The sequence below is a fragment of the Phascolarctos cinereus genome, unplaced genomic scaffold (genome assembly GCF_003287225.1).
Source record: "Phascolarctos cinereus isolate Bilbo 61053 unplaced genomic scaffold, phaCin_HiC Scaffold_726;HRSCAF=1367, whole genome shotgun sequence".
Classification (NCBI taxonomy): Eukaryota; Metazoa; Chordata; class Mammalia; order Diprotodontia; family Phascolarctidae; genus Phascolarctos; species Phascolarctos cinereus.
In genome coordinates, this window is record NW_027556098.1 from 13996502 (window position 1) to 14024035 (window position 27534).

The window sequence follows — 27534 nt, forward strand, 5'->3', positions numbered from 1 at the left end:
GGCTAAAGGCCCATAAAGCAATGTTAGTAGAGCATAATGGGTGGCCATAGGTGATATTCATTAACTTATTTCCCTAGAACGGTGTTTCCATCAACTCTTGAATATTCACATTAATTGAATAGAGGGACTGTATTGGGGACGGTTTTTCCTAAATTATGTGCATTTTTCTTGGAATATGTTTTGTTCCTTTTTTTTAGAGGTGTGTCTGATGTTTGGGGAATTCACAATATAGCTTTAAATGAAGCTATATTGTAAAATTAACACCCAGGAGGAGCTGGAAAGTTTCCTTATTTCTGTCATCTCAGGTCTCCTCTGATTTCCATTACTCTCTGGTTTCACATTACCTGCAGGATAAAGTACAAACCCGTTTGCCTGCCAAACTCCTCAGGGCCTTCCTCAATCTGGCCCCAATCTACCTTTTCAAGTTTACTTTTCCATCTGAACTCAAAATGAACACTTGACTCTGCTCTGTTCCAATCAGGCCAATCATGTTGTTCTTTGGGGGATAAAAAGCAGACTCTTGCAGCACTCTTGTTCTTGATATTGGATTGGTCCAAATATAAACTAGCCGCAAATATAGATTGTACCATTAATGTAAAATTTCTGTGAAAGAAAATATATAATGATGAAATAATGTATATTATAAACCACATATCTGTATATATACATGTGTATATATACCCTGCCCCCCCAACAGTGTATGTATACTGCGAAATAACACTAACTAGAGCTGACTTGGGTTTTATTTTTTAATATTTTATTAAAAACTTAACATTGAACACCAAAACAAACAAACCTGTTTGGTAACTACGTACATTTAAAATAGTTAATTTCAGTGCAAAAATTATCATAACATTTTTGCTACGTCCTCTATGTCCTCATTTGAATTCTTTGTGCTTTCATTCTTCTTTGCTTTTCCCTATATGATCTTAGTTACTTTGTAATTGATTGTTCTGTTCCTACTTTTTAGCTTTGAATTATTTCATTAAGATCTTTCCATGTTTCTTTGTATTTCTCATACAAGTGGGTCTTAAGTGCATAATTATATTTTGTTGCATCAGTGTACAACTAGGCAAAAAACATACACACATATTTATTAAATTATTGCTCTGTTTTTGGACAATTTGGTTCCTACTATTTTATAGTTCTATCTATTACTGTACAAATACACGGATTTGTACATATATGTATTTGTATAAAACTGTTACTGTATCGTTGGACAATTGGGGCTTCACTACTTTATAGTTTTATATAATATTGCTATGAAAATTTTTGAAGAGATGGCTCCCTCCTTTTTTCCCCTTTTTGTTCTTTTTTTTTTTTGATTACACATTGAGATTATACATTGAACTTATTCAGGTTGTAGGACCAATAACTAATTTCCTTACAATACCTTTTCTCTTCTTTATTACTTAGCCAAATCCCACCTGCCCTTCAAGAATCTGTTTAATTCCAATCTTTTTTAAATCAAACTTTTCTTATTTTGATAATCATGAAATTATTTTCTCTCTTAAATCCTACAGTATTTATCATCTAAGGTCCCTGAATAGGGGCTTTATTATGAAAATCTTATGTGATCATAGGATTTAAATGAGAAGGTATCTAGTGAGCCTTTTATATCATTTTCTAATTTTAAAGATAAGGAAACTGAGGTTCAGAAAAAAAACTAAATAACTTAGGCAAAGGACTCACAGCTAATAAAAACCAGAGGTAGGAATCAAACCCACACCCTACATAATACAGTCTCATTAACTGGAAAAAGAGAAAGTCCTCAAGTAAGCTCCCATGCATGTAGATAATTTATCTGAGTAATTAGTTTACACCTTGGTACATACAGTATTTGAGATTTAGGACAGGTAAGTTTTAATTGGAAACAAAAGAAGATCAAGACAGCAGACATACCTTGTTATCAGGAGTGCATAAAAGAAGACACAGGGTTTGGAACCCTTCCATGTTAATTATCTGGGTGGCAAAAGGGGCAACAGCTAGAGATAAACTGCCCATTGCATAGTTTTGTTTTAGGGGAACAAATTCCTGAATAATGATTCCTCAAATTTATGAATGTAGGATCACAGGTCTAGAGCGAGATTCATTTGACAGTAAGTTATGAATTTCCCACTATATACAAGGCACTGAGCAACATGTGGATAGTTTTTAAGATGAACAATATATAGTTATTGCCTTCAAGTAGCTTACATTTTAGTAAAAGTGAGAATATGGTCTCAAATAATTATAATATAGAGCAGACTTGTAGATGTATAATGACAATGGTCCTAAAAGCTATCCTCTATAATTATGTTTCCCATATTTTTTCCTCTCTGTGTATGTGTATGTATCCATCTATGATTTTAGGAGTATGTATGTATACATGTATGTGTACACACACATATGATTGTCCTTAGCGTTCATAGGATCTCTGTCTGGCAGTGACCTTAGACATCATTAATTTTACAATAATGATTTTATGATGATTTTACAAATAACTGCCTTATTTTACAAGTAAGTAAATTGAGTTCCAGATAATCTAAATGGATTTTCCAAGGTCATATGCAAATAAGTGGCCAGAGACAGGAAAACTGTAAGTATAATGGAAAATAGCCTAACAAAAATCCATACAATATTAATGAAACATTGAGTTTAACGCTTAAGGAATCTATAAAATGCAGGCAAGTGGCATAGTACTAGAGCACTGGTCCTGGAGTCAGGAAGACCTGAGTTTAAATCCAGCCTCAGACACTTACTGGGAAAGTAATTTAACTCTGTTTGCCTTATTTTCTTCCTCCCAAAATAAGCTAGAGAAGGATATAGCAAACTGTTACTCCAGTATTTTTGTGAGAAAACTCCAAACAGGATCAGGAAGAGTCAGACACAACTGAAACGAGTGAACAACAGAAAAATACTACTTCCTCATCAAAAAGGTAGAAATAATTTTTTTTCTAGTTCAGCCCCCTCACTTTATTATTATTATTTAGTTAACAAGCACTTACTTTTCTCTCTCTCCCAGCTTCCTCCATTGTGGATGGGGGGGGGGAGAAAAGAAAAAAAAACCTTGTTAACAAATATGCATAGTCAAACAAAACAAACTCCCACATTGGCCATTTCCAAAAATTGCATGTCTCATTTTGCATCTTGAGTCTATCAATTCATGGTCAAAAGGTGGATAGCATGTTTCATTATCAGTTCTCTGGAAAGCTGCTTGATCATTGCATTGATCCAGAGTTATTAATTCTTTCAAAGACATTTTTCTTACAATGTTTTTGTTGCATAAATTGTTTCTCAAGGATGAACACATTCAAAGAGCACTTGATAAGCAGGTCAAAAACCTACCGAAATTTTGGAATAAGCAGACATCACTTCATTGAGCAATAGTCAAGGCTCACAACCACTGGATTTGTCAAAACTGAGTTGCTTATAATAGCAGTTTTAGTCATTGCCCCCAGGAATTGCAGAAAGTTCATCTGTAAGGAGCTTGGCCCTAGAGATCAATGTAGCTTAGGTAAGAGAATGATAGAACTGACAATACTTTCTTAAAGGTTCTAAAAAGTTGACATCTACTGGATACTTGATAAGAAATAATCAGGTATTAGAATTACATATGAAAAACTCACTATCTTTCACTGACTGACAGATGACTAAATCCCAAGCTATGAATATAAATATCCTGGAGAAATCAACCAACAAATTATATTGAAACCAGGCCATCATCACAGACTGAATTATTGCTCATAATTTTTTGGACATAATGTTAGTCTATAAATAAATACAATATTTTAAATAGATATCACCAAATATTAGTGATCTCCAATCTACATGGAATGAAAAGCTTTCGAAACATGTAGTGTAAGCAAAAGAGATCAAGATCACATGGGAATAGGATGATGTGAATATTATCACTCTTTTACTTGTAGGAAAAGGGAGGAAATAAGTATTTATATAGAACCTACTATGTGCTAGGCACGGTGTTGAACAATTTACAAATATCTAATTTGATCTTCTAAACAACTCTATGAGGTAGATGCCATTATTACCCTCATTTTTTGGTTGAGGAAACTGAGGCAAACAGAGGTTAAGTGACTTGCCTAGGGTCAGACACCTAGTAAGTATCTGAGGCTGGATCTGAATGCATGTCTTCCTGATTCCAGGCCCAGTGTTCCATCCATCGCGCCAACTAGCTTGCCTTGTCTCAAAGATACTTTCAGTGAGCCCACAGATCTCACAACCTACTTTTATTTAACTGCAAATAGCAATTAGTTTATCCACTTATGGAATTGCCAATAGACTATTAGATAAAAAAGAATAATAGGATAGGGGCTTGTCTCAGAGTAATTCCTATCTGAACTCTATTGGAAAAAAAAAGAAGAGCATGGGATAAAAATGCCAATAATAAGCAACATTTACGTTGTAAAGAGCTTTACACACATCATTTGTACTGCTTGAGTGCTGTTTCGTGTCTTGCTCAGGGTCCCAGAGCTATTTTTTTGTCTGAGATGGCATACAAATCCAGGGTAGCTGATACTAAGTCCAGTGCTCTCTCCTATGCAGGCTTTGTCTCTTATTCCACAGGTCCTACAGCTCTGCATCTGGCTATATGAAAGAAAAAGTATATGAAATATTTAGTAGAGGTCTATACCCACTACCTTTTTTTTTTGTGAGGCTATTGATAGCATTGATAACTGGTTTTTCCCTCATCTCTCCCCTTTATTTTGTGGATTACGTAAGAGTAAACAAAGTATTCTTTTTTTCTTTAAGCTTTTGAAGAATTGTTTTTCTTTAAAGGAAAATCAAAGGGAATAGAAAGTGACTTACAAAACATGATTGAAGTTGTGGATTGGTACAGTTCGTTGTCACCTCCATAAACTTATGTAATCTCTTTGAAAGCTGGATTGACTAGTGGTCATGTTTGATCTAGTTCAGCCAATAAAATACAGAATATAATCTTTATATAATTAGAAAAGTCTCACTGCTTGATCCTACCTGGAGGTTACAAGTATGATTCCAGCAGCAAGCTTCTTTCTCTGCTAATGTGTATTGACTCTTTATCTTTTTTGGCCTTGAGCCAGAACAAGAATTTATAAGAAGTAGTATATTTTATTTTTGTTGTCATTTGGCTTAGCCTGGTGAAGGGTATTGTAATCTGACTAAGAACCACCCTGAGGCACCATGTTGAAATGCAAAAGAGCTTTGTATTTTTCCATTTCCTTCTCTGTTCACAAAGGGCGTTATAGATGGGCAAAATAAATGCATGATGAAATGTCCAAGCACCTGGCTCAAACAGAGCAGCTTAACTGAAGACACCTCAACATCATCACTTCCATTAGGTGATTCTCTTAGACAAGAAATCATGATGAACTTAATTTGGCAGAGGTAAAAATATAGAATGACAATTTATTTTAATCATTTTTCTTTTCTTTTAAAAGCACTTAATATGTGAGAATCAGGGGACTACCCAATGCACCTGCATTTCTGTAGCTTATATTTATAAATCCAGTGTTATTTGGAATTTTGAAAGAATAACACTTAAGGGGACCTGGACTTGATAAACTTTTTCAAAAATATTTTGATAATTGTATTCCAATATATTTAATTTCCTTTGTATTTTATTTTATGTATTTAGAAACATTTTGAGCTTCATTTGATTGTCAAAGGGGTCCATCATCTAAAAAAAAAGTTAAAAACCCTTGCCTTAGACTTTGCATGTAGACTTTGCATATCCTGGGATCCTGAATCTTCCTTTCCAGTTTTAGAGGCTTGGACAATACGGTCTTTCTTAGTTTTTTCCCCCCTTCTTTCCTCCTGTATGTTCTCTTTGACGAGTTTGAGGTGCTCCCACCAGGCACATAATAGGAGTTCAGCAAATATCTCAGGTTGAATTAGTGATTTACTTGAGTAGAGACACACTTACCTTGTCAGTAATCTCTGTTGGCTACAAGTAGCTGCAGCTTTCTTATGGGCTTTCAGACTTGGTAAGAATCTTTCATATCAAACATGGGAATAATAGTCACCTAGAATATGGCATTAGCCCCTCCTAGCCCATGCTTTTCAGGGCTCAGTACTGCTCTGTGTTGGTGCTGTGGGCCAGCACTGGCTGGAGTACCATTATTTACCCCCCTTTTTTATGAACCTGTGATGGGAGTTTCTATGTAGGTAACCAGAGATTGTTTTCCAGAAGATCCTCCCCTCTCTCTCCCCCTCCCCCACCATTGCCTCTTTTAACAATCAAAAAAAATTGTTTCCTAATGATACATTTTATCCTTAGAAACTTCATTACTAGAGGAGTTGTATAGGAGGCAAGAGGATTTATTCAGGCACATCAGAAGAGAGAGTTATGACATGTAAAAGTCACTAAATGGTAACTGAAATAATGTGAAATGTACCAGGAAATAAAATATGTACCTGGCAGTCTTGTAACAGAAGAAACAGAGGAGTGGAGGTGTGGAGCAAGAAGCCAGGAATATGGTCCTGGATCCATCATCTGTTAGATGCATGGACTTCAATAAGTCACCTAAAAATAATATGTTTTTTGTTTTTCAAATCCATGAAATAAGGAAATTGGTCTAGCACAAAAATGTCAAACACTCAACCACCTGCCATGGCCCACAACACTCCTATGTACAGGATAAATCAAATTAAAATTGGAAAATATTTCACAAAGTGGGACAGCTAGGTGGCTTGGTGAATGGAGCACCGGGCATGGAGTCAGGAAGACTCATCTATCTAAGTTCAAATCAGACCTCAGACACTTACTAGCTGTATGAACCTTGGCAAGTCATGTAACCCTATTTGCTTCAGTCTCTCCATCTATAAAATAAGTTGGAGAAGGAAATGGCAAACCACTCTAGTATTTTTCCCAAGAAAGCCCCAAATGAGATCATGAAGAGTTGGACAAGACTGAAGTGATTGAACAACAACAGCATTTAACAAAGTAATTAGGAATACAATAAAACATATAAATGTTAATATATGGTTTTCTAAGTCAACATGCAGCTGCAAGAATCCTTATGTAAGATTTAGTGGCTTTCTAGTTGAGTTTCTATTTGAGTTTCATACCTCTGTTTTAGTGAATAGCAAAGTTCCAGTTCCAGTGTTCTCTGAATTCTCTGAATTAAGATTAGAGAGTAAAAGGAAGCCCCTAGGAGTTGAAAAATCTTGATGGAATTGACTTGCCATCAGGGGTTTTTAATCTTTTTTTGTGTTATGGACCTTTCTATTGATCTGTTGAAGTCTATGGATTCCTTCTTAGAATAGTGTTTAAAATGAATATATCTATATCTATGTATATGTAAATATCTATGTATATATAAATATATATATATATATATATATGTATACATATGATTAAAGGGAACCAATTATATTGTGAATCAGTAAAATTACAAATAAAAAACAAAGAAAAATAAGTTAATGGGGCTCCAGGTTAAGAACTTCTGATAAATATTTTCTGGAGAGGTTGGCTTCAAATTCTTGACATTACTGAGAGTGGACAGGAGCTCTGTTGGCCCAGGAACTCCAAGGAATAGAGGTCTGGACAGCTACGACTGCAGCTTCCCTCATCATCCTTTTCTTCAGAGTAAGGGGTCATCTTGGGGAGAGACTGTACATTATCTCATCTGACCTCATTATAGGCAACAGTGCAGTCTAGTTGTTTGAAGAGTATTTCATGGACCCCCTTCAATCACTCTAAAAACCCCCTTCAACTTGTTTTTTGAAGGCCCTGTCTTAGGACAGCCTATGATTTGAGGGGCCCTCTGAAATTTACACTTATGGGCTTCCTTGATGCAGAAAATTCCTTTAAGAAGGAACAAATCCTTTCATTCTATTATTTAAGACAAAAGGCTTAAAAATGCAAATACCTTGTTGAAGTGCAACACTGAGACTCATTCTGCTCTAAAGATAATTAATCAATCAGTGATATCAGATCTTCCTTTCCCCTATTCTGATAGGAGTAAAAGAAGAAGCTGGGATTGGGCCCCTGCAAATAAGGAAGGAGGTTGGCAACTATGGAAGGGGAAGAGAGTATGAAAAAGGGAAATTAAGGGTGTGGAAAGAAATGAAGAAAAAAATTGCTTAAACAATTTTGCTGAAAGCTGGCCCTTCAGTTGCATTTGCAAATAGAAGTGTCTCCACAGGAACTTTTGTTGTGCTTTCTTGATCCTTAACTATCTAGAATCATTGTCCCTGTTGTATGTTGTATGCCAATGCTATTTGTCATGATTTATGAAGTCTTTTGTTTGATATTATATAAGACATCCTCATAAAGGAGTTTCTGTGTTTCTCTTCTCTCCCACCAGTTCCATACTTGAGGTGTCACTGTCCATACATACAACTTGAATTCATAGTATAATTTAGTATGCAAAGGTTTGTTCATGTTGGCCACTATACTTAATATCAGTGAAATCCTTGTTCTGTTGTGACTGACTCTTTGTGACCCCATGGTCCAACTATCTATGGAGTTTTCTTGACAAGGATACTGGAGTGGTTTGCCATTTCCTTCTCCAGTTTTATGTAGGCAGGGGTTAAATGACTTGCCCAGGGTCACATAGCAAATGTCTGGTTTGAACTCTGGTTTTCTGATCTGTATAACTCCAGGCCCAGTGCTTTTATCCACCGTGCCACCTACCTACCCCCAGGGAAATCCTACCCACAAGAAAATTCATTTTTTGATACTTATGTGTTCATATAGGGGTGATGGTGGGGAAGATGGGCTGGTTTGCCTCTTTAAGCAAGACATAAAATCATCCACGATGCTATCATGACAACAATAAATCATTTCATCTCTCTGTCTCAATTTCTCTACTTATAGTCTCTATGTACTTGCCTTGTCTATGCACAGAGTTGTCATGAGGCTAAACTTTAAAAAAAAAATCAATTCTTCAATGGATTTGTGATTTGATTGATGAAGGTACTTCCAAAGGTACAGATTGCAACTTATGTCATGACTTCTTATCCTCTCTGACCATCCATTTTCTCCTATAAATCCTCCTTAGAAGACTACTCCAGCTAGAGACTTTTATTTCTCTTTTTTTTAATCTCTCTTTTTAAAAAAACCATTCCCTCTATATCTGTGTAGTTTTCTAGTTGTTCCTGTTACCTTGTAACATGACTGACTCATCTCATTTCCAGTCACAGATTTACTAGATATTTTACCCTGTTTCTTATGTAAAACATACAAATGCATACACACATTACTACCACCACCACCCATTCCCCTGCAAATAAATCCTTTGCAATGAGTTACAGCCTACCTGGGCCAACTGTTCATCTTTCCATTACATTTTGAATCTCTGCAATTTTAATTCTTCAGAAACAAATTTTGATTCTTTGGAAACTGTGGTGTTCTGTGATACTAAGTCACATGACATTATTGGTGTTGAAACACTGTGCTTTTGAATTAGGGAGCAGCTTTGGACCATTGAAAGTTTTCTGCTGTTTTCCAAGTACAATACAATATGCTCCCTTCCCCGATTCAATGCATAGTCAATGCATAGTCCATCTGCAATGCTGTCCAGGATACTTGTGCTGATGGACTAATTCACTAGGCTGACCATCCAGTCGCATGTCATTGTCTGGGCAATAAGCATTTTTCAGTCATTTGATTTTTCTTATTGTTAGGCTAATCTCTTTCAAGTGCTTATAGAGTCATTAAGTCCTATAGTTATTTCAGGACTTGATGCAATCAGCATAATGTTCTCTCCAAATAGAAACATCTGGAGGACCTCATCATCTAGATGAATCCCTTTTTGCATTTGGACTTTGCACAGGACATCCCCTGTGAGGCCTTTGGCAAACATTGGTTTCTTTGTTTTATGCCTCTTTTGATATCGCTAATTAGAGAATCATTGAACAGAGTTATTTATCTTGTTGCATCTATCCCAGAATTTTGTGTGATGTGACCCTAAAATGTACCTGAGAGATGTGCAGTTGGAGGAGAGCCATAAAGTGCTTTAAAATAAATCAACAAACAATAAACAGAGCAGAGTCTTGTATTCTCTAAGGCTTTCAGTAAATTATGTAACTGTGAAGATGTGTTCTCTCATAAGAAATTGTCTGTGAAAGCCAGGATATTCTCAATTTTCATACAGAATATACTCAATATGTGTGTAGATTATTGTCATAAAAATGTAGTAGGAACATGAAACTAAACATATGAACCAGCAGTGTTGATGTAATGCCTTCTTAGATCTTTTTTTTAGTGGCATTACTATGTGTATGTGTTTTCTACATCATAATTATGTGGTATTTTTTATGCTTTGTTGTATTTTGACATTGATTCCCAAGCAGTTTCAAAATTGTGCCCATCCAACACTGTTTTCTTCTGTGTATACTTTGTCCCCTCCACTAAAGTCCTACTCTAATGCCTCATCGAGGCCTGCAGATATCCCTGCCTTCTTTCTTAAATTAAATTCAGAATGCCTGGTGCATAATAAGCACTTCATAAATGTTTGCTGACTGACTGCATATTGACACTTCTGCCAAGAAGCAGTTGCAATCTTTATTCTTAGACATCTCCAACTTTGGTTGATCAAAGTTCTTGATTTTTAGATTTTCATTTTTACAGTGTTATTGTATAAATTGTTCTCTTGTTTCACCTCATTTCACTTTACATCAGTTCACACGAATCTTCCCCAGTTTCTTGTGGAACAATAGTATTGTATTACATTCATATACTAGTTTCTGGTCAACCATTCTCCAACTGATGGGACCACATAACTCTGTGTTTTCAAAGCCTACGCCAGTGTACCATCAGCAGATCCTACTAAATTGGGAAAGCTTCAAATGTGAATCTGGTAAGTTTATTGTCATAATACCAACTTAGCTAGTTCAGACACTCATCACCAGAGATTTTGGAAAGTTGCTGAGTTCCCCTTTCCTCTGAAGACCTTCCCACCAAAGTATCACCCGTAGCAACTTCCGTGATCATATCACCAAATCATAGAACGTTGAATTATTGAAATAGAAGTACATGGTCCAATGTTATAGTTTTTCCTGTCAATCTTTTTGGGTTTCATTTCTATTTTCTTCTATTGGTCATGGGGTCCCAAGAGTCCAATGTGATAGTCTCAACATTATCAGCAATGAGAATAGATTGCTGTAGAAATGGAATGAAATTGCAAGCATTTTTACCCTAGTTGTTGTCCTACTTCCAGTTTTATCTGTAAATGTTCTTCATATGATTTTACTTAATTGGGTCCCATGGCAGGTTTGTGAAGACTTTTTTTTTCCTTCTGGTGTTTTTTTTTTTTTGGTCTTTCAGGAGGTAATACTGCTCTTATCTTCCAAAATTCCTCTGTACCATTTTGTAGATGAGTTTGTACTTTAGCTTTAGTCCAAGTTTTACAGAACAAATCCTTTTATTAAGGGGATTTATTCTGTGGAGTTTGGATTCACTCAAAGGGCTGCATTTGAGGATGTAAGGCCACATGTGGTCTCAAGGCTGCAAGTTCCCCACCCCTGGACTAGACATATAGATAAATCAGGAATGACTCTGTTAGACAAACCCTCCATTTTAGTCACTAATTATATTCTCGCTTGTTAGCCATTTTCTCTTCTTTCATTGTCTGCAATTATATACTCTTTCCCTTCCTTCAGTGTCCAGTTCATATAATACACTCGAGCCTCCCCCAACTATATCAGCTTCTGGCGATCACTCTCTCATTTGAAGCCCTGTAGTATTTATTGCTCAATATTGTACTTGATGCTTAGTACATTCCTCAGCCTTGTTTATCTATTTCTGTCTATATCCTGTCTTCCCAATCTGAAAGATTGTCTCTCTCTCTCTTTTTTTTGTATAGCTAATTCTTAGCACAGTAGCCGCCTGCCAGACCTAGTTAGATATAAAAAAAAATGTTTATCTCAGGCCCCCTACTGAGCCCTCTAGTATGGACTTTGCAGTCTTTTTCTCTGGGCAGTTATCCACTAATAGCTGGCCCTGTTCCTTGGCTTGGCTCTAATAGTAGTGATGGCTTGAATCATCTTGAAAGGTCCCTAGAGTGTATATATTGCTTGGTCCTGTCATAATGATCTGCTCTAGCCTGTCTCTTGTTGTGGCTGTAGTAGGTCAGGACCAAGGTCCCACTAGATTCAGAGTCCTAGGGGTATGCAGGAGCCAGCTCAAACTGGCTTGCTAGAGCCAATTATTCAATTTTTAGTGTGAGCATTTATACCTCAGAAACAGACACATGCTACAAATCTGGGCTAGATTTATTGTTTTGTGAATTGTCTAAACTTTAGAACATTATGCAGAAAATGTTAATAATGCTGATTAATTTTAAAATGTGCTATTTGTACATTTTTTTTAAAGAGCAGCCTATTTAAAATTTATCAGCTTACCACTGTTTGCTAGAGACCTGGGAAGCTTCAGGCCCTGATATCTCCTGCATCTTCATTCAGTACATCTGTAGAATTTTGGAAATTTTCTTGTGTAGTTCTGGACTAAATGGAGGAACTTACCGGTGTTACCCCCTCCTTTTTTTTAGGCAATTGGGGTTAAGTGACTTGCCCAGGGTCACACAGCTAGTAAGTGTCAAGTGTTTGGTCTGAGGCCGGATTTGAACTCAGGTCCTCTTGACTTCAGGGCCGGTGCTTTATCCCCTGTGCTACCTAGCTTCCTCTCTCCCCCCCTTTTAGATCATCTGGAGCCCTTTTGTTATTTTTTAAAATAAAATTTTATTTGTTGTACAAAAAGACTGATATAGAAGTATTTTCATGATTGCACATGTATAACCTGTATCAGATTGCTTACCATCTCAGGGGAAGAGAGAAAGAGAAATAGAATTTGGAACTTAAAACTTAAAAAAAACCCCAAATGTTAAAAATTGTTTTAACATGTTTTTGGAAAAAAAAATTATAAAAATTAAAATTAAAATTAAAAAAATAAGAAGTGAAAAAGTTATTATACACTTAAAAATATCACATAATTTCCTCTTGGCATTCTTTCCCTTTCCCTTTCAGGGGATGATCCCATGTAACAAAGATTTTTTTTTAAAGAAAAAAAAGAAGACAAAAGAAAATCAGTATAATCAATAAATACATTGAAAAAAATCTGAAAATGTATGTAATGTTCTACACTCCTGGAACTCCTACCTCTGGGAAAAAAATTGGGGAAGCTATCTTCTCATATCTCTTCTTTGGGACAATGATTATTCTTCTTTGTAATTTCTCAACAGTCACTTTTTATTATTTTGTGGTTGTTCTTCCCATTTACATTGTTGTAGTTATTGTGTGTATTGTGTTCTTGGCTTGCATCACCTCTTGCCTCTATTATTGTAATAGCTTCATAATTGTTTCTTCCTGATTCATATTTCTCCCCATTGTAGGTCTGAATGTGTTACCACTCCAGTCATTCAATTGTTCCCTATTTATTCTATAAGCAAATGTAAACTTCTCCTCTGTGATTTAAAGTCCTTCAAATCTGGCCCCTTCTTATCATCTTAAACTCTATTCCCTTCTACACATTACTTCTTATTCATACGTTAGCCATACTGGCCTATATATATCATTCCTTACACTTACTGCTTCTCTTTGGTGCATTTTCAATGGCTTTCTGCCAAACTGCCTCATCAGTACATCTTAGAAGCCCTTCTCCTTCTGTTCAAATGGTACCCTCTGCAGGAAGCTTTTTTTTCTGGTCCTCCACTTGTGCCTTTCCTTCCAAAATGATATAATTTCTACTTTGTGTGTATCTTGTTATATGCCTGCTGTCTTTACCTTTAGAATGTAAGGTCCTTTAGGACAGGGAGTGTTTTCTCTTTTTTCTGTCACCAGTTCTTAGCCCAGTAACTGGCACATAGCAAGCGATTAAGAAATGCTTATTGATTGATTACAATGGTAGCTTTGATTTTTGGGAATGTAGACTTCTTAGGAAGAGTTTTGTGGGGGAGTAGTGATAGTGATATAAAGAAAGAGAGAAAGAAAAGTGTCATTGAGATATTGAAAAATACATAGGAGAAAGCAGAAGGAAGTTAAGAAGTGGGCAGAGAACAGAAGGGTAGTTTTGGTATTTTAATAGTAAATTTGATATATACTTAAAACCATCCCAGTCCATACACAGAAGAGATTTTTGTTTCATTTCCAATACCTTTTTCCTGTTCTTTTTTATACATTGAAATGTTCATGTTTTTTTGATGTTTAATTCATGAAAAAAAGAAAATTTAAAAAAATATGAAATTTTATATAAAGTTATAACTTGTTAAAATAGCTTTGTTAGAGGATTGCATTGCAATTTTGGCTTAAGTTGAGATAACTTATTTGTCCTCCCTCTTCAAAAATTTCCAAGTGTTTATGGGGTGGTGGTAGGGGAGTTTCTTGTCTTTACTGGAACATAGCTTCAATTTTTTTTTAATGAAGAAAGAGGGAGACTAGAGCTGAGATTTCATTAGTATAGGGAACTTCTTTTTTGCAGGTTAATAATTTAGATCTTAGCTAGTCACTTACTCTCTCAATGATGTAAGCAACTCTCTAAGGGTCATATAAGCCATATATGACAAGAGGTGGGATTTGAATCCAAGTCTTCCTGGCTTCAAGCCCATCTCTCTGTGCCGTCCTCCTTCTCTTACAAAAGAAGTCAATAAAAAAATAGAGTTTGCTTTAAATTTAACTTTGCTAACAGCCACCTTTTATAAAAGCCAGTTCAATAAAGCAAGGGAAACTTTAGTATGATGACGATTTTACCTTACTTTATAAAGTTGTTTTGGACTCATTAACAAGTGATTTAGGGTAAAATATTGACATTTATAAAACATTCTTAATGGGTAAACATACATTTTAATTCTTTTTCAGAACAATGGTTCCCTGGTATGGTGCCAGACTCATAAACAGTGTTCTAAGGTATGTGCTTTAATGCTATATAGCTCTTTTTATAGTTCTCCTTTTTTCTTTATTATCTGGTTTCACACATCAATTACCTTAAATAATATCTTTCCCTATAATTGATTTTAATCAATTTTTTCCCTAGTAGATTTTTGTACTTTGAATTTCACTTGATAAAATGTGTTTTCAGGTAAATTAATTGATACTTTAATACTGTGGCATGTTTTCCATTTTAGAGAATTCTTTGATATACTTTGAAACTCAACATTGGTCATTTATTTAGGTTGCAAATATAATTCCCTGGAGGCCTAGCTAGTTCTAGCTGGGCAATGCTTCTATTTCCTCCACACCTCCTCTTCTTCCTCTACCTCCTCTTCCTCTATGGATATGGGGAGACATACCCAAAGGAACATAAATTTTAGTCACTTATACTTTGCAAGGTATCTTGGGGTTTAGGGGCTAGATTTTTTTTCTTTATTTATCCTATCATTCCCTTCCCCCCCCCAAAAAAAAAGACTGGGACAATTAACTATTTTGTCTCATGGAGTTTTCATTTGTGATTTCTTGAAATATAGTGCTGAAAAACCAGGCTTTGATAAAAGTCCATTGTGATTCAAATGGAGGTACTAGACTATGTCTTTAAACCCAGATTTCTCTGTCTTTCACTGATTAGCTAATAATAGGCTCTGCCCCAGGCCTCACTTGCTCATTATTTGGGTTTTGATGGCTTAGAGTGAGTGTAAATAGCAATTGTTTCTGTTCTGGTTAGAAAGTCTAAGGGTCTTCCTCATCCAGATTGATTCTTATGGAAGGCAAAGTAAGCCAACTTTTGCCTCAATTCTTATTTAGCTTTACATTACAGGATGAGCAATGCCTCAGACAAACTGAGACTTGGGAAAGACCTTAGCTTAAAAAGGTCAAGATCTCCCACTGCACCTGGGGTCATCTCTAGTCTTCCTGACCTTTGTCTTGCCACTGGACTCAGAAGACCCCGGAGGAGGGAGTGAGGCTGATGACTTTACACTGCTCTGCTTCACTTAAATCCAATTCACTTGCAAGTCAAGACATCATCTGCCTGATGTCATCCGGTCCTCTTCGAGAATGAAGGACGAACAACAACAATACAGACCAGATTGGTTAAATATCAATTGTTTGCTAAGCTCAGTTCAAGAGAAGAAAGTAAGTACTACTCTTTTAGGAACTTTTTAGAATCAAAAATGGTGTTGAGATACCAATAACTTCAGTACACAACGTTACATGCTAACGGAGTAGCAAACAGTGCTGCATGAGACCTGAGGAGGAAGGTAACTTACTTGACCAGAGAGCTCAAGAAAGGCTTTATGTAGGAAGTGTTATTTGGATCAGGCTTTAAATGATGGGCAGAGACTATCCCTGGGAGGACAGATTTGAGAGCTATTGTAGAAACAGCACTTGGTAACTAAAAGGTGAAGGTGGGGGTATGAGTAAAGTATTTACTCCAAAGTTTATAAACATGTGAAATGAGGTGAATAGTGGTGTTGAAGGCAGAAATCATGAATTCAGAAGGAAGGATATATATATATATATATATATATATATATATATATATATATATATATATATATATATATAGAAGGAAAAATGATAAGCTTGATTTTAGCAGATATGCATTTGGAGCTGCAGGTCTAGAGTTGAGAGGAGAAATCAGGCCTGGAGACAAATATTTAGAAGACATTTATAGAGACATACTAGGTTAAACTGTGGGAGTGAATGAGATTGTCAAGGTAGAGAACACAGCACAAGATTTGAGAATAGACCTTTTAGGAACATCCACATAAAGATGTTAGGGATGGGATAAGAAGACAGTGGAGACAGAAGAGTAGATAGAGAATTAGGAGAAGAATCAGGAAAATATGTTATATTTATAGCTAAGGGAGATAGTAATTAAACTAATTGGTCAGAAGTGTCAAAAGCTGCAGATAGATTAAGAGTAATGAAAACTAAAGAAAGCGTTTTGTATATGACAATGAGAAGGTGTTGGTGATTTTGAAGAGAGAAGTTTCAATAAACTGGAGATATAAAGAGAAATTCCATTTTCCATCCCTGTGTCTTTAGACAGGCTACATCCCCTGTGTGTGGAAGCCTGTCTTGTCTCACCCCCTTCTCAAAGAATTTGAGAAGCCACAAAGGATAATTCAAATGCCACATCCTAAAGGAAACCAATCTTTATCTGCTCAGATGCTAGTGTTTTCCCTGCCTCTTGCTACTTTTTGTTTGTTCTGGACATTTTCTATCTACTTAACTGTGTACATGTTGCTTTTTCCTCAATGGAATGAAAGCTACTTGAAAGCAGGGATTATTTTTGTTTTTATATCTTCATTGCCCATTTTTCCTTCCCTCTCTCACAGAGTGGTTTTTTTTTTTTTGGAAAAAGACGCTTTGTGAACAATAATCACTGTTATTTTTATTGAGGGCAGGGTAGAAGTAGGAGTATAGTTTCAGGTGTTAGTAAGATTAAGGGAAGTTTTTTTTCAGGACAGCAAAATTCTCATAGGAACATACTTAAATGGAGGAGAGAGAGAGAGAGAGAGAGAGAGAGAGAGAGAGAGAGAGAGAGAGAGAGAGAGAGAGAGAGAGAGAGAGAGAGAGAGAGCGCGAGAGAGAGAGAGCGTGATTGAAGATGGTGATTGAGGATATTTGGGGAGTTTATCAGTACAGTGAGGTTCTAGAGTAGATGGGAAGGGATGGAATCTTATCAAGGACACATGGGGAACGGTTAGTAAGTCAGAAGTCCACATAATCCCTTTCAGAGGGATAAAATAGAGAATAGGAGAAGACACAAAAGCTTTTAAGATATGGAAATCAAAAATCTTACTTCGGATTATTTTATTCTTCTACATAAAATAAGAGGTGGGGTTATCTGCTGAGAGGTAGGTATAGTTAGGGACTTAAGGAGAAAGAAAGGGCAATCCCTTTGGATATCCTAATAAGACACCAAAAAGAGATGAATAAAAGTATTATCATGTAGCATTAAAGGTCTTGTTAAAGATAATTCTGGATAGTATAAATTTGTAGAAGATCCATAAGTTATGTTTATTAAACTTATATTACTTAGGAGTAGAAAAGGAAAAGACAGGTTGTGAGTCATTCAGAGTAGGAAATTAAAATGTTAAAACAAAAGAGACAAGTAAGGTCAAGGGTAGAAAGGGTTAAAGGGCAGAGGGGAACATATCACTGAAATGGCTGACTATAGTGTGAAGAGTGAGAAGGGAAGGAAGTGGAGCCAGAGACTAGATTGTAAATCAGGTGTGAAAGTCACTGAGAAAGATGGGAGAATAACAGCAAATAGGATAAGGAAAGGGTGGAATAATCAGATGACTTGACCTTAAAAGGAGGAGAGGGTATTGAAAACAACCTTTCATGCACTAGACTAATCTTTGAAGTTTATTCATCAGTGACTTTATTGAAAATAACAAAATCTTTATGTGACAATAAAACAATACATGGTTGGGTGAAGATAGTTTTTAACTTTCATAATTGAATTTTGCTTGTATCTAGGCAGGCAACATACATAAAAGTTCCTGTATATTAGCCCTTTGCTGTAAAGCTTCTAAATTCTTCCACTGTTGTTTGATGTGACATATGGCATGTCTTGGGATATGCAAAATAAAGTTTTTCCCCGTTGGATTTTCAGAACACTTTATGATGATCTTTTCACGAAAACCTGATTGTAAATGGGGAAAAAATAAGGATAAAGAGCACACTGATTAAAGTTAATATTTATCCATTAAACAAAGATGATGATGTTTTGAAATATAAATGTTATATCATTCTTGAGTATATCTATACTCATGATCCTTTGAAGGGAATTTAGATTAGAGGTGGCATATTTCAAGTATTTTTTTTTGCATCATAAATAAAGAGAAATTACACCTAAAGGGGATTACAATGTTATTGTGTCCTTAGATCACACTTTGTAATTGGATGATCAAGGCTTATGTGATACCTCCTCTGGTTTCCTTAAGAAATAAATAGATGTTTTTTTGCCTGAAGATAAAACAAGATTCCTAAAAGAGGGTGGTTAAATGATTATCCAGTCAAGGTCACCACAAACTTCATGAACACTATGGAATAAATTACTAAACTGGAATGATTTTTAAGGGTTGCCTTTAGCCTGAGTATTTAAAGTGAACCTTAAATAATAATCATAGTTGTATTTCTCTGGGAAAAAAATCAGTTTGGAGTGCATTGTGAGTGAGAAGATTTGAAGTACTTGACAAATATTTTCTTTTCATCTATACATGAAATTAGTGGTAGGCAGATGGGGAGACTGGTAAATGTACAGGTTTTGTAATTTTTTTAACCCAACTCAGTGATGTCAGTAGAGGAGCTCTACATAATGTCTACCTTCTCTGTATTAATTCATTTTTCATGTTGCCATGAATTAATCTGTATATACCAGTATGTCATTTTAAAGAGTGCTTTGAATTGGAATCAAGAAAATGAAAACATACATGAAAACTGCTAATGGTGGCATATTATGGTTTCTTTTAATTTTTCACAATAACATTTCAAATATTGATAAATAATATTATTCAATTTATTTGTTGGCATTTAGTTCTGCCTGCTTCTACATGACCCCAAAGGAGTTTTGTTGGCAAACATGCTGGAGCGGTTTGCCAATTACTTCTCCAGCCCATTTTACAGATGAGTAACTGAGGGAAACAGAAGTTAAGTGACTTGCCCAGGGTCACACAGCCAGTAACTATCTAAGGCTGGATTTGGACTCAGATTTAACTCCAAGCTTGATGCTCTATCCACTGTACTACTCAAGTGCCCCACTAAATTTATACTATGATAAAAATTTTAACTGCTTACTTAAAGCATATAGAATACAATCTATTCATTAAGTTCAAAAACTGTAACTTTTATTGAAGGGCTGTATGTTAGTGGTTAGTAATGTCTTTTAAAACGGTATTCTATGAAATAAATACACAAATAATGAAATTCAAAAAGGATGAGAGAAATGTAATTGAATAAATCCTCATTTCAGAAAAAAACCCCATGTATATCCTGAAATATAACGTAGACTTGTAAATAATAACTGTTAGTAATTAATAATTTATTTAATTTGATCACTGATGCTATTAGCCAAGGCAGGTAAATGTCTTTTTTCAGATACTTTTTATTGAAAGATAAACCCTGTAATAGTCAATAAGTCTTAACAGATTGTGAACATAACAGCTTTTCAGCAATAGGCATGTTTCTCTCTCACACACATATTTTTATGTTCAGCATATGTGATGCAAAAACAATAAGCAAAAGTGAATTGTCTCTGATTTCAATTCATCAGAAAAATTTCAATATAAATCCATCCTTTCTTCTTTTTTCCTGGTTCTGCTTAATGGATACTATTACACTATCCTTTCATTTCCTATTCATTTAGAGGCAGCTAGGTGTTACAGTAGATAGCACGGCTGGGCCTCAAGTCAGGAATTCCCAGGTTCAAATCTGGCATAAGAAACTGGCTGTGTGCTCCTGGGGAAGTCACTCTAACTTCTGTTTGCCTCAGTTTTCTCAGCTGTAAAATGGGGATAATTATACACCTATCTTCCAGAGTTGTGAGGATGAAATGAGGCAATATTTGTAGAGAATGTAGCCCAATGACGGCACATGGTCGGTGCAACTTATTTGCTCCACCCAAAATGAAGAGTGTGTGTGTGTGTGTGTGTGTGTGTGTGTGTGTGTGTGTGTGTGAACAGACTGAGTTCTTACCCACCTGTCACTGATCATTGTCCCTGAGTGCAGAACTTTTTGTCTGAGGGACTTCCACTATGACCAGTATTGTCCATGGGACAGGAGATGGGTATGTTGGGGAGGGGTGCAGAGGAAGGGAGAGGTTGGACTTTTTTCTAATAGCATACATGTATCTCTATATGTCTGCTGATGTTTTTTGAGTTGTGGTTAGTTTAATTGCCCTAATGGACTGAAGCCTCATTTGGGAAGGTAGAGAACTAGCACAGGGCTCAGAAGGGGTAGAATAGGGTATTATGGGCTATAATTGATAAAAGGTTGTGTTGAAGAAATAGAAGACCACTGCTCAAGGATTCAAGATCTTTTAAAAAAATGTGAAATCATAGGTATTAGGTATGTGAGAAGATCTATAAATTTATCATTCAGAACCAAGATGGTAGACCTGTATTATTTTCTGACATTTTTAATAATTTGATTGTCAAGAACTTTTTTTCATATTTCTTTCTTCAAAGGCCTATGACTTTGACCAGATCCCATAGGAAATGTACATATCTCAATGTATGTATGTGTATTTATTCCAATAAGTTGCTTCAGCTGCCTTCATGGTCTTGGGACAAATTGTTTTTATCCATTCATTCCATCTGGGGAAGTCTTCGAATGCTTGGGTTTACATTCCCTAATTTACCTACAGGTTTGAGGCCTGTCAGTTACCTTCAACCTGGTTTAGCCTGTCTGCAGAGATGGTTTTACCAGGGTGTGGTCACTGAGCATGCTACAGCTTCTTGGAGCCACAGGTGAGGGTTGAGTGCCAAGTAGGCAGCAAAGGTGGATGGGCAGCGCTGAAAAGGACAGGGCAAATCCTCACTCTAGAAGAGCTAGTTCTCCTTGAATACCCCATATACCCCAAAGTATCTGGCTTTAGATACTTACTGGCCATGTGACCCTGGGCAGATCACTTAATCTCTGTTAAGTTTCCTCATCTGTAAAATGGGGATAATAATTGAATAGACATCTCAGGATTGTTGTGAAGATTAAATGAGATAATAGTTATAAAGTGATGTGCAAACCTATTGAAATGCTAGCTGTCTAATCAAATAACTTAAAATTACTGATGATGCAGCTAAAGCCTAAATAGATGAAGTAAGTTTACCAAGCTCACAAACTAATTAATAGAAGAAACAAAAGAAAAATCCAGGCCAGATATTTTTCCTGTTATATATCATGATATTTCTATTTTATGTGACTTCATGGGGATGGCTTATTATTCACTATTAAGGTTTGCTTTACTAAGTCCTGTGCATCATATATCATAGTCAGGTCTCAGACATTAAGGCCTTTCAGTCCTGGTATCAATCAACAAGCCAATATTTACTGAGCCTTAACTATGTGTTCAGAATTGTGCTAGGCCCTGGAGAAGGATACAAAGAAGAGTGAGACATTTTATGCATTTGAAGAGTTTATGTATTATTGCAGTGACAAGACAAACATGAAAAAGAAATTCTAGAACTAAAGACATTTCAAAAAGAAATTTTTAAAGATTAAAAAAAAGTTAAAAAGAAATTCTAGAACTAAACTAATCATTTGACACTATCTAAATAAATTCTGAATTCATAAAATATGACATATTTTGTCTTAATGTTATCTATAAGTACCATCTAAATTTTAATAATTCCTCTTATTATTTGTGGAATTTATATTTAATCTTTACCTATGATAAATGACTCTGTACTATTGTTAAACGAGGTTAAAAGGCAGTTTTATTTGCTTAAAGTTCTATGACTTAGTTCTCCATCAGTTTTGTTAACACCTCTCTTTTGCCAAGAAGGAATTTTTGAGTATAAGCAACAACCACTTCACCAAGTGGAATAAATAGTCAGTTTTACTTAACGAGAGAGGAGGCAAATTATTTAATAAATGTCAATAAGCACGTGGGTTGTTTTTAAGGAATTTCTAGTTAGTACAAGACCTTCCCAAGTGATTTTTGCAAGTTGATAATATAATTAGAAACAGTAACTGCAAAGACAGATGACCCAGACGTACTCTAGATGCAATTAGATGACCTCTCTTGGGCCCAGGTGGCCCTCTGTGATAATGATCCTCCACTGTCCACCTAGAAGGGACCCAAGTAGAAGGTTGGAGGCAACAATTCTTCCTTGTGCTTTGCCTTCTAGGCAGGGCCAGAAGAGAGAATGAATACTGTCTCCAATTGTCTACCTGTACTAGCTCTCTTTCATTTTATGAAGCCTAATAATTCCTTTCTCCTTTGATCCACTTCAGTCTTCTGCATTTTCCATTCTATCTGTAGCTTGGCATTCACCTACTCATACTGATCATTTCTATGATGCAGTGGAAAGTATGCTGGCTCTAGTCAGAAGACCTAAAATTCAGTCGGTGTCTGATATTAGCACTGTGAGCTTGGACAAGTCACTTACCTCTTTGGAACTCATTTTCCTTATCTGTAAAATGAAGAGCAACTAGATGGCACAGTAGATAGAGTGCAGGGTTTAGAATCAAGAATTCTCATTTTACTGAGTTCAGATCTGGCCTTAGACACTAACTAGCTGTGTTACCCCAGGCAAGTCACTTAACCATGTTTGCCTCAGTTTCCTCATCTGTAAAATAAGCTGGGGAAGGAAATGGCAAACCATTCTAGTATCTTTGCCAAGAAAACTCCAAATGGGGCTACAAAGAGTCCAATATGACTGAAAATGACCAAATGACAACAAAATTGAAAGAGCTGTATGAATAGGCTTTGGAGAAATTTTCCAGTTCAATATCTATGAGCCTATGATTTTCTGTCTGTAGCTGATTTTGTTCAAAAGAGCAGAACTCATTTCAGTAACCAATTGGAAAATTAGGACAGTAATTTGGAGAATCAGATAGATAGTTGGAAGGCATATAGGCACTGATAAAGGATTGGGTGGGGGATGGCACATGAAAGCTAAAGTGGTTGTTCTTTTGGTAGAGGACTGGAACTGATAGATAAGAATATTAGTCACATTAGTCAAGAGAAGTATGATTTTGAGCTATTTTTCTGTCAAGGCAAAATCATGGATGGAGGGGACTTTTGAGGCCATTTAGTGCACAATAGCTGGTACCTCTCTCACCCCCAAAGGGATTTACTTGTAATAAAGGTTGGTGGCATCCTTTGTCATACACATGGGACCTGGCACATAGTAGGCACTTAATAAATGATTCTTGATTGACATATTAGGATAGTTGATTATGAAGATCAAAAGAATTTACCAAGGTAACTTGCACATAGCAGATGCTCAATAAGTATTTGTTCAATGGGTAAGTTCAGTGCCTGAAAGCATGACAACTGCAGAGACTACCAAATGAATCACAAATTTTAATGAAATGGTAAGTTGGATATATAAAGATGTGACTAGTATCAAAGGTAGTTTATAGTAATGCTTCAAATACTGGCATCTCTTTCAGTGAGAATGTCATTTTTGAGATTACTGACCAGTTTCCTGTTATAGTGGTAATATGCTTGCCAAGTTTCACTTCCCTTTTAGTCCAGATTGAGAGGCATGCAAGCTCTCACATGCCTTTGTGATTTTCATTTGGTTTTCAGTGTAAGTGTTGAAAAGAAGTAATTTAAGGTCCAATCATGTAGCCATCACATTCTGCTTTGATCTTTATGGGAGTTCTGTTCTATTAAGGGCTGCAGCATCAAATCATCAAATCCTTAGTGATATTCCTGGAATAAAGAGCTGTATTTAGAGGTGAGATTGGATTTTTTTTTGATTATATGAACATCTGGCTTCATTTGAAGTTTGTAAAATTTATTGCATATGGATCAAACCTCAGAAACAAAACTGAGTATGCCTTTTCATGTGTTGAGTCTGCTATAGACTCAGTTTTTGTTTTGCTTTGTATGTTTTCTAAATTTTTATGTAGTTAATGCTTATAAATTAATAAAGATAAAAATGGAATCTCACTGATATATAAGTGAGCATGCAACAGCAAGGAAAAGAAAGGGGGAAATGAAGAGCGAGAGAGAGAGAGAGAGAGAGAGAGAGAGAGAGAGAGAGAGAGAGAGAGAGAGCAAAAGTGAAAGCAAGAGAGAGAGAGAGAGAGAGTCAAAATATATATATAGCTGACCTTGAAGAGTTGGGTTCAAGTCCGACCATTGAACCATTTTAACTATGTGACCATGGAAGTCCTCTTCTTCATCTGAAATATAAAGTTACTCATGAAACAAAATGACTATTTAGTGCCCCCTCTTTTTCTTTTCCTTTTTTTAATACAATTTTGATTTGAATCAACAAGATAAGTTTGTATCAAATAAAAATATCTGAAATTTCAGATTGTTTTTTGTTAGAGTTCATGTAATTACTGATGAGACTCACATACTGCAACTCATTTAATGAGGTGAACTTCTAGGGGAAAAAAAACCAACCCTTTATCTATATGCACTGAAAACTCATTATCTGACATGTTAATCTCTTTTAAACATGGTATACTTTTTCATGGCCAGAACAACATTTAAAATTAGTTTGCAGAATGAATGCAATTTCAGTCTGCTATTTGCCCAGGTGGGCACTTTCTGTATTACTCTTAAATGATATAATTTCCCTTTCTTTGATTATCCTATCCTTGTTCTTTGGGTAGATCATCTAAGTAAGTTTATCGCATTCTTCTCAAACAGGAAATAAAAACCCTGTAATTTTTGTGGGAAAACAAGTAAAAAATAATATACTTCTTGCAAATAATAGTAATTTTTGCTTGGAAGTGTGGTTCCTTTCTGAAATCTGTCGAAGACAGTTGAGAATTAGGGATTTATTTTCATATATTCTCCCAAAATATTCTCATGCATTTTCAATTATATATAAATAATAACTAATGAGTTGTTCAAAATAAATTTATTTGACTGTACTACTCCTCTGTGCCGATGAAGACTATCATTTAGTACCCTAGCAAGCTTTCTCAAGATATTTAACCACTCACGGACTCATTTTGATTGCCTATAAAATGAGGGGTTTGGACTAAATGGTTTTTTAGTTTCATTCTAGCTTAAAATCCTATAATTTAACTTGATTCGAGGTGCTGATTTAATCTCTGATCCTCGAGACTCCCCCAAACAGATGAAGGTCAGTTTAAAGGAGATTTTAAATTAGATCAACCTCTGATGAATTCCACTATACACAGGCAGCTGGAAATCAAATGACTAGCAGGCATAATTTAAAACTTCATGTGCAGTGGCATTTACCAGAATTGAAAGGGTATTTCCACCTGATATTGCTGTGCAGTGAGATGAAGATGTTGATAATCCCTGACCTACCAAAAGGCAAAACTGCAAAAAAAAAAATAAAAATAAATGATGCTCAAGAGAGAATGTGAAAGATGCTAACTTGCGTATGTGGCACTATATTAAATATCAAGTTTCAAAACACAGAACTTGGGTGATAAGGAATCAATTTCAAGTTTGCTCTGAGGGCCTATTCAAAGCTTCTAGACGAGTCCCAACTAGAGGCAGTGCAGGTAGAGAGATGAGGTTATGATTTAAACAACCGGAGAGTTGCTACATCCTTCTATCTGTCACAGACTACTGAAATGAAAGTGCATAGTTTTCATTTGCCCTGCCAGCATTGAACTCAGCCTGAAATGGTGTCAGTGATTTGCCCTACCCACAGCACTGTCTTTCTTATGGTAAGTGTGCTGTGCACTCATGCTGGGAGACTTTTATCAAACATATTAGTGTGTATTTGGGGGATGATTCGCTTTCAGTAGCTGAAACATTCCAGGTTCCTTAGCCTAGAAACTGGTGTCTCTGTGGAAAGATTATGCAAAGATCCTCTTATTAGATGTAAGACACAAAGAACATATGAGACAAGAATTAAAAAAAAATTATTTAAAGTGGTTGAAAGGCTTTCACATGAACAAAATCAATGCAGCAAGGATAAGAAGGGAAACTGTGGATTGGGAAAAAAATCTTTGCCTCAAATATATGTGATAACAGTATAATATCAAGAAATATAAGGGGTTAATGCAAAATCATTAGATCAGTAGCCATTCCCCAATAGATGATTTTCAAAAGAACTGTGTGCTATTAACAATTATATGAAATATTGTTCCAAATCACTAATATTAAGATCAATAGAATCCACTAATCAACTAAAAACAACTTTGAGGTATTTTACCTCACATTCAGCGAATTGACAAAGGTAACAAGAAGTGGAATATTTTTGCAAAATTTGCAATAATGAAGAGGTTCCCCCCCCAAAAAAAAAGAGAACAGTTTATTAAAACTCTGTTGGTGGAATTCTAGAAATTCCAAAATTCTAGAAAACAATTTGGAATTATTAAAAATGATTTAAATGATTATATATACACACATATCCCCAAATCCCACTCTTAGGTGTAATGCCCCAAAATGGGCAAAGGTAGGAAGAAAACCCCACATACAGCAAAATGGTCATTCACTTTTTGTGGGAGCAGAGACCTGGAAATAAATGGAGTATTCACTGGATGGGGAATACCTAAAAAGATTGTAGCACCTGAAAGTAATGGGATATTATTTTGCTGGAAAAGTGGTGATTATGAGAGATTCAGAGAAATATGGCAAGTTGTACGTAAGTAATTGAAGAATGAAACAGAACTGCAAGTATGTATGTGTGTATGTGTGTGTATATATATATGTGTATATGTGTATGTATATCTACATCTAGGTATAGATATGTATGTATATATATACACACACATGTGCGAGATACATATATAGTGACTAGAGTAATGCAAATTCAAAGGTCAGCAAAGCAAAACCAAATAATGGAATAATAATCAGAGAAATGATGAAAAAATACACTTTCCTTCTTTAATTGGAAAGAGAGAACTATAGATATAGAATATTACATATGCTATAGGATACAGCTGTATCAATTCATTCTGCTAAACTACTTTTAAAAAATTTTTGTTACTAAAGAAGGCTCACTGAAATGATATAAAGAAAAAGATTAATAAAACATTAGAAAGTTACATGTTGATAAT

General features: G+C 35.6%; 1 protein-coding gene across 2 annotated transcripts in view; it reads left to right on the forward strand.

The window, feature by feature from the left end:
- The window catches only part of ANOS1 (anosmin 1), a 236766-nt gene that overhangs the window by 37701 nt on the left and 171531 nt on the right, over positions 1 to 27534 (forward strand). For both annotated transcript variants that reach the window (XM_021006244.2, XM_021006243.2), the window contains exon 2: positions 14776 to 14823. In XM_021006244.2, coding sequence (XP_020861903.1) covers positions 14776 to 14823 — 48 coding nt within the window. The remainder of the gene's footprint in view (positions 1 to 14775; positions 14824 to 27534) is intronic.